The 11,951-nt window shown below is 40.6% G+C and overlaps 1 protein-coding gene across 1 annotated transcript in view; it reads left to right on the forward strand.

The window, feature by feature from the left end:
- The window catches only part of LOC149180331 (uncharacterized), a 234,497-nt gene extending 227,430 nt beyond the window's left edge, over positions 1 to 7,067 (forward strand). The window contains exons 11-14 of the mRNA XM_089413849.1: positions 2,242 to 2,354; positions 2,472 to 3,353; positions 6,253 to 6,304; positions 6,441 to 7,067. Of these exons, the coding sequence (XP_089269975.1) occupies positions 2,242 to 2,354; positions 2,472 to 3,353; positions 6,253 to 6,304; positions 6,441 to 6,457 (1,064 nt within the window). The 3' untranslated portion in view covers positions 6,458 to 7,067. The remainder of the gene's footprint in view (positions 1 to 2,241; positions 2,355 to 2,471; positions 3,354 to 6,252; positions 6,305 to 6,440) is intronic.
- Positions 7,068 to 11,951: the final 4,884 nt, after the last annotated feature.

Consider the following 11,951-nt stretch of genomic DNA (forward strand, 5'->3'; position numbering starts at 1 on the left):
TTGAAAAACCCTAGCTGCCATAGCTAGCTTTGGTGTTGAAACTAGACACCCTAGTTGGTTCCAAGAGTGAAATCACTTAGATTTCACCATCATGCTATCATGGAGTAAAATAGTTACAAAAGATATTGCGGAGAAGAGGCTTTATCAATTGATTTTATATTCTGATGTTGTGTTCATCATATTTCTTGACAGATAAGAGGAACCCATGAAGATGTTTAACCCCAAACCCATTCTTATGGGTTGAGTTAGTGAGTAAAGGAGCACTGCTGGAATGGATGAGTTCTGAATGTGGAATAGAAGGCAAGTTCTGTGATTTTCCTTGTTGGTTGAGTTCTATCTAGGAAGGCTGAGTTACATTGTTATTCACTGCTTGGTATTTTGGATAAGTGGGCTGAGTTCCTCATTCCCTACACTGGCTGAGTTCACTGTGTGTATTGGACCAAGTTTCTCTTTCTTTCTCAGCTGAGCATGACTCCTATTGCTGGCCGTTGATTTTTTTCTTAAGCTGGGCATATTCTGTGTATTGTGACAGTGCATTTACCTCCATATATTAAGCTTCTATGGGAGCACGTAGTGGGTGTACTGTTATCATCTTAGAGGCAGCATTGAGAGAGCCATATCAGTCTTCAGAAGGGGTCGTATTCCATTCATATAGCTGAGCATTCTCTCGAGGATGAGTTGCTGATATGTTGTGGCTGTTTACTTCCTGTAGCTGATTCTGAGTTCACTGTATTTTGGCATTTCTGTGGCAGTGTATATATCTATATACATCAGGTTCTATTTCCTTGTATGCCTTGTATCTTTCATGCTGATATTAAGACTGTTAATGTTAGAACTATCATATAATTTCTTGGTTTGCAATGTAATAGAAAAAACAAAATTTTATCAGCTGTCATTATGACTATTATCTAGTTCTGTACTGGCTGAGTAAGGATGAAAGTTATTTCTTTGTTCTGAAGTGTTTTTATGGGCATATATTCTTATCATCATATGTTATTTTAAACCAAAACCCAAGAAATTCACCTACAGCAGTATCATCAGCAAACTGATTGACAAAAGGCTTCACTGGGAAATTTATAACAAACTTGAGAAATACAGTACTTAAATTGGGAGATTGCCAAGAGGGACTCTTACATCCCTCTGAATTCTTTGATCACAATGCTAACTGTTCTGATTATTCAAATAATGAATTTAGTTACTGTGAGGCATTAAATTGTGAGGGTGAGAATGGCTGCTCATCCCAACCTGACTATGACTTTTGTATGTTCAGAATGTTTCTGAAGATCATCTTCTTGTTCATGTTGTCTCTCTGGAACAGGTCCACTAGAGCTTTGAACATCTCCCTGGCTGTCTTCTTGTTTACCAAGTGAGGTATCAAGTGATTATTCACGCATCCATGATGACCCCCTGAGCTCATATGTCCTTTTTCATGGGCTGCCAACTGCATTGCATCTGTTGGTTGTTGAATCTCCTAATCAACAATCTCCTAAATGCCATTCTCTTTCAGCAGCAAGGTAACCCTTGCCTTTCAGGGCAGGAAGTTAGATGCTTCATCCAACGTATCCTCAAATCTGCCATCTCTTGATCTGATTAAAAAATATATCATGTGCTAAGTCCTTCTAGCCACAAGAATAAAAAATATGTTGTGTGCTAAGTCCTTCAACACCCATGAAAAATGATTCATCTTTGCCAAACCCCTGATTAGTACAGTCTCCCTCTAAAAAATGATTTCCACCAATTATTGCTGACTGATCTGGCAAATTGTTGTTCTATACAACCTATTGGCTCCTGTACACTGTGACTGCTGCATGCAACCTGTGCCTCCCCTGCACTCTGCTGTATGACTCACCTGTCACCTGCGCCCTTGTATAGCCTTGGTGGTTGCACCCTGTGCCCCTGTAATCCTGTGTTTGCTGCAAAGTGTTGTGGCACTGCTGCTAGTGAATGGGACCACTGGTAAAAATGAGTAAGCCGATTCCTCCAAATGGTGTAAAATCATAAAATAAAGTCTGGTGCTGAAAAAACTGTGGAAATAAAGACACTATGGTTAAGTAGACAGCCGATATAAAAAAATAGACTGAACACATGGTAAAGAAACAAAATTTAAAGGTTGACTGACTCATGAGTTTCTGCAAGGAAGATTTATGAACTACAGTAAACTTGTAGAGTGATGCTAGTGCTTCTTTTCAGTCAGAACCTTGTTGTTTGACCATAGCGTTATTCTGTTGTTTTCTTCTGCAGGAAAAGTAGATACACTGCTAATCAAAGTATGGAACCTCAGACCATCTTTGGTTTGGAAGGATGGCCAGTGGGTTGAATGGAGAAATTCAAACGTAGAAAAGGTAGCACATGAGGTAGGGGTTGCCAGTTAGCTATCTTTTCCTGTTTTTTCTTTTTGTTGTCCTGCAGTAACTGACTGTTCATTTTCTATTTTGGATGAAAGCTAACTTTAATTGGTTTCATTTATCCAGGATGATGTTCCTTTGGGGAAGCGACAAAAGGTTGACAAAGAAGACACATTCAGGAAGGAGAAAAGCAACGACAATTTGCATAGAGTTCCAAATGTAGAGGAAGGTAATAGAGATCAAGAGCTGAGTGTAGTGATATCCTCTGCAAATGGCCTCAAATCTTCGGTAGTTAAGATCTCCAGAGAAGGCAGAAGTGCAATGAATAGCAAAGCACACCATGCAGAACAGACTGAAGCCTCTAGGTTTCATGGGCTTCCTAAGCCAGCAAAGAAGAAGAAATTTATGGATGTAAGTACACATTATTCTGCAGATAAGATGGTAAAGAACTCTCCTAAAGGTAAGCCTACAAATAAAATGGATAAATACAAGACAATGCTAGCTCATAGCCAGAGTGGATTGGAGACCAACAAATTTGAATGTATGAAGGCAAACAAATCCACACTCCCAAAGCCTAGAGAGCTGAGATATGGAAACGGAGGTCAAAATAAGGCACAACCTGAAAAAGATAAGTCTTATGTTGTCAACAAGACAACTATAAGGAATACTACTTCCAGTCATGAATTTGTCATGGGTCACAACCCTGCCATCAACATTGATGGCAGAAGGGCAGGTAGAAAAGTTGTAGGAAGTGATGCTTCATCTTTATTTGCTTCTGTAGAGGTGTCTCATAAGCCCTCACCTTTCACCCAAGGGAAACCTTTTTCTGCAGTAAATGCAGACCAGGGATCAAAACAAAAATCATCCAGATTAAAGAGCTCAAGTCAAAATTCAGAAAACAACATTTTTCGACAGGAGAAGACATCCAAAGAGAGAGGTCCCCTGAAGATAGCTCCAGACCACATACAACCACGCAGATCTAATCGTAGATTTCAGCCTTCTTCCAAGGTATGCAATCTCTGTTCTCTGCTCGATGAGGTTACTTCTGAAAGATATTTCTCTTTATCTTGGGACAGCAAGTGGGCTTGTATGTTTTGAGAAATTATATCTAGGTACAAAAGCCCTGGTTATCGGTGTCCATCCATATGGGAATGAGTTATGCTGTGTTTCAGGAAATGCAGAATTCCTGTTATCCTTTTGAAGAGTTATATACTGTAAAAGTTAAAATCCTTTTTCTCCATTCACTTTAGTATCAAAAAGTGCTACAATCTGAATGTCATAGTAGTCTTGTCTGTTTGTCTTAGTGAGCTCTTGTATCTTGAGTCTGTTATTTTAAATTTATAGTTGATTCAGTTTCTGAATTTTCAATCGTTGCTGAAGAGAGTAGTTTTCAGGTACCCTATACTTGAAGTGTATTTTGCAATAAACAGGGCATAAGTACTGCTTGTTCTTTTTGTGTTACACGGGCTAGGTTTTATTTACCTGATGCTCATATTAATAATGTAGTGAATTCCTCTACTCATGCATAATGGTAGTATTTAAGTTTGAGAGGGTTTCCTCTTTGATTTTTCATCCCGTAGAAGATTTTATATGCGTACGAAAGTATCTTTTGCCCCAAGTTTGAATAGAAGCCTATTTGGGAAAGAATAACAGTAAGTGTTGTTTATGATTTGTTTCCAGGGAAATGTTCTGAACCCATTTTTAGTAGCTCAACATGACAATTCTGAGATTTTACATGGATAGCTTACATGATAGGACTCAATAATGCGGTGTTAAAAATTAATTTCTCTGATCCCACTTTTAATCAAATTTGCCAATAAGATAGCTGATTTCCACCCATCTTGAGTTAATCTTTTTCTAAGCTGCACGAAATGTGGAAATATTTGGAAGTTTCCGAAATGGGAACATATGGAAACATGACCCCCTACAAATTGAAACCTTGGGGAAAACATCGTGGTGTGTGTGTAACACATCATCTTGCAAGTAAAAAAAAAGAAAAATAATGATGCATATAAATCAGTGTGGAAAAAGTCTGCAAAAAATCCCGATTTAATCCTAAAAATGCGATTTTTAAACTAAACGATTTAATCCCCAACTTTTAGGCGACTTTTTCAAAAAGGAAAAAATTGCGATTTAATCGTTATACTCCCGATTTAATCGGGAGTCGACCCAAAAAGTCTGCCTCCCTCCCAGGCCGCGGATAAAGAGGCCGCAAAGGCGAAAATGATATAATTTTCTCCTGTTTAATCTTAAGGCAGAGAGTGGAATCTTTCAAACATAGCCCTAGAAATTTGGTGATAACGTTGTGCTATGCAATTTGTTTTGTTGTTGAATCTTAATTTCGAGCGTTATAGTTGGTTGGTGTTACTGAGAAAATTAATTGCTTGGTTGCTATATTCTGTTGAATGTTGAAACATATATGGCTATTATTGGTTTGCTCTTGTTGGATGTTATGTCTGCAAAACAATAGGGATCTATATGAGATGTGCAAAAAAAATACAGAGAAGAGACATTAGCCAAAGGTTAAGCTGTCAGAAGGCTGCTATAAGAAACTGAGAAGACTATGAAAAAGAAGTGCATACCTACCTCGACGAGCATGATTGTGAGACATAAGAGAAAGAGGACAAGGAGTATCCAGACTAGCAAGCAAGGAATTGTAAATAGCTGATGAACATTCTCAAGAATCAACACTGTTATGATTATATTTTTTGTGGATAATGTTGAAAAACATTGGTGATAAAATGCACTTAGAATGCAGACTGCAAGAGTGTAACATCCTTTTAGTGATCGAATTCACATGTAAAGAATGACATTGTAGTAAAACACTGAAAACACCTCTAAACTATGACTTTGACTCTAGATGTTAAAATTTAAAAAAAAAATGAATAATTTTGTGTTTTTTAAATTTTGCCGACTTTTTGCTGACTTTTTCAAAAAACTCCCGACTTTAACGAGTTTTTCAACTTTTGGACCCTTGCTGAATTAATCCCGACTTCGACTTTTTCCACATTGATATAAATGGCATTTTAGAAGAGAAACCATGTGTATATTAACTCTCATAGATGATTACATGAAACAAATTCCAAAATTAGCCTTTATAAATGAGGTTATACATCCAAAGTCAGCGTTTATACATGAAGCTATATGTTCTGAAAATGAAAGGAGTGAATGAAGTGCTTTTCTATAGAAAGTAGGAGGCTTTCTAGAGAATTCTAAGTTTTGTTTTCTTTTCAAATGAATGTAAAATTGAGGCTATTATTATGTGGAGTCATTAGAGATAAATTTTAATGGTTAATTAAGTTGTATTTGGCAATAGAAGGGCCTGTGCTCTTCTTGGGTGCTTGAATGGGCCCACACAGGCAAAAGAAGCTGCCGAAATGGGTTAGATTTGGGCTGAAATGACTTGGAAAACGCCACCAACGTACTGTACGGCATTTCCATATCAGGAGACACTGTACAGTACGGTCAGTGGTGTTTGCATGTCATTTCATACCAGTATTGGCATTTCTGGACGTTTCAAGTACTGGTACACAGGGTAGGGGGACATTTACTGCAACATAGATCTTTTTGTATTGACATTAATAGTACATTGGATTATGCACGTCATTGAACAGCTTTATGGTTGATAGATCAACTGTGGGTTCTATTAGAGAAATGGTTGAACACTCTTGACTTGAACATGCTTTGGTTCATAGAAGGTTACGCTTACTAGTCTGTGTAAATAAATCCTCCTTTTCAAAGGAAAATGAAGTCCAGTAACGATTTAAATTTTACTTCAGTCAATTATGTTATGTTACATGATAAATCATATGGTTCTATTGATTTGTAGAGGATGACTTTCTTGTTTCCTTGTGATATTTTCTCTGATTAAGTTTTTGATACATTTTGGTGTATATCGTCTCCACAGCTGTTGGAAGGTTTACAATCAAACATCTTCTCACATGAAAAGAGGGGAAAAGGTCAGTCAGATACTTCTGGTTCTATATCAAAAGGTCAAGTCTCTTTTTGGCAAGTTTTCATTGAATCATGATATTTAAACTCCACAGGTAAACACATGTTTGGAACTAAGATTAGCTTATATTCTTCATCATCCAGGGAATGCTGCTGGCTAATGTGGTGCCCAGAGTTTGTAGATTTGATCGAGTTACTGTGAAATGTATATTTTGATTGGGTCAGATGCAAGGAAAACCCATCATTTTCTGCCCCAGAAGGAAGACTCCGGAATGGCAATCTGGACTTTCTTCATTACATTGGTACATGTAATATATAATTCATAATTCTTAATTTGCTCACCTATGTTCATTGATATAAAAATGAAGTCTTCTTTTATGACGATTTCTTGCTAACATAGATGTGGCTATTTAGAAATTTTACGCTTTTCTTTTCCTTCTGATAGGTGTTTTGTTATTAATTTCTCTGGTAAGAGTATTATTCTTCACATGAAATTTGGACATATATGCCCATGGTGATTCTGAAGCCTGGCAGACATATGAGAATGCGTGTGAAAGTTTGTAAATTACTTGTGCCTTAGAGCATCGAAGATACACGCTTGTTGTGATTTTGAAACCGTGGCATATGGTGGAGTATAGATGTAAGTTCATATCAATTTTGGTAGAGCAAGAGGAGGCCATGTATAAATTTTATTTGGCTAAAAAAATCAGAAGTGTGAAAGATGGGCCAATGCTTGCCACTTTTAATTTAATCTGAAAGATAAGTATTATCGATCAGTTTTAATTTATCAACAAACACCCGAATGCTCGTCGGTTTTTATTATTTGTTCAATTCCAACTTTTGTATCATAAAGAATGTGCCTCAAGCTTCCAACTTTGTATTCAGCGTTCTCAATCTATTTTGGGAACATATTTATGAATGCCCACATCAATGAATTTGTTGCTTCAATGGGTTGGCAACCTATAGCTACCTCGGCATGATGGAAGCATGCAAAGAAACTACAAATTGGCTTCACACTTCTTATGCTGCTGTTTATATGTAATGCCCGTTTTCGAGAACATAAGACTAGCTAACTAATTTAATTATTTAATGCCATCTCTAAGGTGATAGAGTAGTTAATTCAGTAAAAGTGATTTTTAAGTGACTTAAAAATTACTTAAGAATAAACCTTATAAAAAAATCACTTTATTAAAACAAGGAAAAGAACCCATGGTTTTTGGAAAACCCATGGTATTTTGACAACCATCACAATAAAAGTGTGTTACAGGATCATTTGAGGACATGATGATTTGGATTATTCTAAGTTGGATTTGGGAACTCTAGTAGCTTATCGAATGAGGAGAAAACATGGTATATGTAATGTTCCCTATGAATTAATTGCCTAAGGGAAGATGAAATAGCCTTAACCAACCTGTTAATTTTAGGTATGTTCTATGCTTAGAGCAATTTATTTCAATTTTCACAGTTAGCGCAATATCATTTCCAGATTAGCAATCACATAAGCATTAAAGTAAATTGCAGATAGAACATAAACATAGATTGCAGAAGACAAGCCAAGGCAAGAGGACACAAGATGTGGTGCTAGCCAGGGACAAACCCCAATGTGGGGAAACCCTTGATCAATTCTTCTTCTTATTAAGGGTGTTAGAGGCCCAAGTTGGCATTGGGATCTAGGTGGGGCTTCCTATCCGATATCAGACATGCGGGATGACTATGGCATTGATGAGGTAGTCAACCCCATGCTTGAGCGCATGCATTCCTTAGGGGAGCTCCAATTGACGCTAGTGGCCAAGTGGTTTGTGAGCAGAATCCATTGGTTGTTTTGGCATGTTGGTTGCGCATGGGGCCGCAGGATGATTAACATTCTCTGGCAGGAGCTGGTTCGAGGAGGTGGCTTGGGTAGGCCACTAGACCAGATATTGTATGGAGACGATGTTCTCCCATTGAGGTTTAGGACTCAGGGGTCACAGACGATCGACACATCGGAGATATCCCCCCTAGCAAGAGTGGAGTTAGGGTGCTCAAGTCTACCAGGATGGACGAGGGGACATGACGTGTGTCATGGTGGGGTCACTATCAGAGTGGCGGACACTTTGGCACATGCAGGATACCATATGTTACAGGGTGGTATGATAGTAGGCAGTGGTACACAAGACTACACAGAGTCGAGTCGTAAGTTCAGTGTTATATAGAGGGATGTGGCCTAATGCATACATACCCAATTCTAGGCCATAACACCTAGTGGTGTGCGGGGTTATGCAGTGAGGAGCAGTGGTCTAGAAAGGAGCATGGAGATACATGGTGGTATACCATAGCGTGCTGGTTTACACTGTGGGGTAGGAGGAGTGACTCGCATCACATTGAGGATGTGCAGGGAGTGATAGGTGCAGTGACATAGGTTGGACACAGGAGGGTACAGGATGGTATAGCCGTAGTCGGGGGTATCTAGTGGTGTACAGGGATAGGTTGCCACATACAATGGAATTTCATGGAGTGCGGTGGTACTTGGTGGTACGCAATGACACAGGATGTGGTGCAACGGGCTCTTGGAGCTTTTCCTCCAGGGAGATTTATGGACAAGGATAGTAGGTGTACCATTGGACACAACTCACTTAGGATCGATGAGGACATTGTCGAGCATTTGGGGACACCATGTTTAGTGGAGGCAGGGCCTCGAGGGAGTTATCAGCAGATCTGAGGTGGAGAGAGGGTCGTCCGTAGGATTACTCTTGAGCATTCTAGCAGACTCTTGATCATACTCTTTGGGACATACCCACCCATCATCCTCCAGTGTTGCTTACAGTCACGGAGAGTTTGGTTGTTTCACTTTGACACTCTCCATTCAGGGAGCAAGGCATGGGGGCACACCCTAGGCACTTGGATGAGACACCACGTGACATGGGCCGAGAGGAGACTCTCCAGTGGAGACACTTGGTAGGTGCACGAGTTGATGGTTACAGACTTAGGGATGGCATGGTTGATTTTCGGGGTAGCATATGTTCCACCCCTAGGTTCACAATTGGGGAGGTGACCAAGAGGGAGTTACATGGTGCTTTTTCAGTCGGACAACTTGAGGTGTTGGGGGAGCATGAGGTGTGGAGGACAATAGTCCTTGTTGGCAGGATGATACCTAGGCTTTTGGCAATTCCTGAGCACATCATCAGGGGCTGGGATCGCTGGATATTTGCGACACGGGTTCTTGATGCTCAGTGCCTACCTATTGGATACCTATAGGGGGCAGAGACGGGACACAAAGGGGTCCCAACAACTAGCAACATATCACAGCGACAGACAGAGAGGATTGGGGTTTGTGGACCTCCAATATGGTTTTGGGATCTAGGGATCTAATGGATTGGTGGGATACTCCACTCCTTAGTGAGCATAGTCAGGATAACAAGTGGACTGATTCGTTCACAGGCGGAGACATGGGCGATCACCGAAGTCTTCACTACAGGACAAGGCAGATTGTTGCTCAGGATTTGGGCTAGCCATGGAGTGATAGGCGCTGGCACTGTTGAGTCACTTTGGCAAGATTGGCCTAGCCTTGATCATCACATAGATTATGGCCGAGAGTTATGGGAGAGGAGGTTCTGGTACGAGCATGCTAGGCAGTCATTCATGACCAGAGTGTTATGATGTGAGCAGGATAGGCTCCTTCTACGATGGGTAGGGGATTCTAGCATAACAGGGCTAAGCAGTTCAACTACCCGTAGAGGTGAGCTGGTTTCTACAAGGGAGGGTCATGTAGATCTTCCATTTGGTTTTAGTGATTCATTGATGGTGTGGGGAACTTCACCAGTGTGGCAGGGTGATCGACAAGAGGAGATCAGGGGAGGCCCGGGTAGACGAGGGTTCAATTTCACTAGGATTGGATTGCATCTTCAAGAGTTTACTCTTGTAGTGCATGAGATGGACTATTCGGTAGAGCAACTTCATGAGGATTTGGGCAGAGTTTTACATCATCAAGATGCTCTACTTATTGGTGATAGACATAGGGGTTCTAATGCCCATATCTGGTAGGATAGTGAGTGGAGCAAGGGGGGCTTCATGTTGATCAGGTTGGCTTGGGATCCTGGTATCGAGGGACTCCTTCACTATAGGATAGTACAACGATCAAGGACGATCCAATGGCACATTTGGGACCCTGGTGAAGTTTGCAGTGATAGTGGGGGTCCACAGTCAGAGAGGGTGTTTTTTCAGGCATTGCTTGAGGACAAGCGATGTTTGGTGCATTGGAAGAACTTGCCAGAGGGTGAGCATATTTTGGAGTACCCAACGTTTAGGTTGTTTGAGGGCAAGCAACATTTGGGAGGGGAGGATTGCCATGTCCCTTCTCAAACACATTAGTAACAGGGTGCTGCTACACAATTTTGCTGACTTTTTTACGAAGGAAGAGGGCCCCACACTTTTGTCTTATGGACTTAGGGGCTGAATCGACTTTATTTAGCTACTAGTGGAATGTGGGGGCCACCCATATAGGAGTTCGAATTAGCCATTCGATATTGCTTGGAGGGAAAATCGAATGGGTGGATGGAGAGGCCCACATGAGGCTAAGGGTCCCCAAGGAGTTATAAAGAGAGATCAGTTCTCATTTTGTTTTCATTCTGAGTATTTGACAAACAAACTCACTCTTGTACGCTCCATTGCTTAGCGAGTCTACTAATTGTTTAGCCACGAGCCTTTTGCAGGGAAGATTCAACCTCTACTTCAGGGGACCATTTGTGCCCGCCCTAGAGAGGCTGTACCATAGAGATTGTAGGAGTTTCCAGCAGCGATTCATAGCTCAGCCAGCCACGCAGAGGAAGGGGCTACGTGTTTTTTGGGCAGCCAGAGATACGCAGAGGTTGATTTAGCCACCCAAGAGGCCAAAAATCTAAAGTAAAAATCAGAGATATTCCGTTTTTGGTTTTGTCCAAGGAGTCTAAGGTTAAAAGGGCAGAATTTTCTTGGTAGTTTTTGGGCACTTTCCAACAGGTCGAAAGTTAGCAGATGTAGTTAGAGAGCAGTGCCCAAAAGGCCGAAAATCCAAAGTCAAAATCAAAGAAATTCCCTTTTGGGTTTTTCTGGGTTTTGTCCAATGAGTATAAAGGTTAAAAGGGCAGAATTTTCTAGATAGTTTTTGGGCACTTTCCAGCAGGCCAAAAGTCGGCGGATGTAGCCGTAGAGCAGCTCCCAAAAGGCTGAAAATCCAAAGTCAAAATTAGAGAATTTCCCTTCTGGGTTTTGTCCAACGAGTCTAAGGCTAAAAAGGTGGAATTTTCTGGGCACTTTCCAGCAGGCCAAAAGTCAATAGATGTAGCCGAAGAGCAGCTCCCAAGAGGTTGAAAATCCAAAATCAAAATCAGAGAAATTCCCTTCTAGGTTTTTTTGGGTTTTGTCCAAGGAGTCTAATTCTAAAAAGACAAAATTTTTTGGGTAGTTTTTGGGCACTTTCCAGCAGGCCGAATTTAACAGATCACCGGTTTACTAGGACAACGCAGGGCATAGTAGAGCATCAACTGAATAGCCATCTTTCCAGCTATTTTACCACCTGGGTTTGGTCAGAGCATAGTAGAGCATCAACTGAATAGCCATCTTTCCAGCTATTTTACCACCTGGGTTTGGTTCGACTTGTCTTTGAGACAAGCTTAGGTGCACTACTCCATTTATATATTG

The sequence above is a fragment of the Pinus tabuliformis genome, chromosome 3_2 (assembly GCF_031772625.1).
Source record: "Pinus tabuliformis cultivar Carrire ecotype Pingquan chromosome 3_2, CPIR1, whole genome shotgun sequence".
NCBI lineage: Eukaryota > Viridiplantae > Streptophyta > Pinopsida > Pinales > Pinaceae > Pinus > Pinus tabuliformis.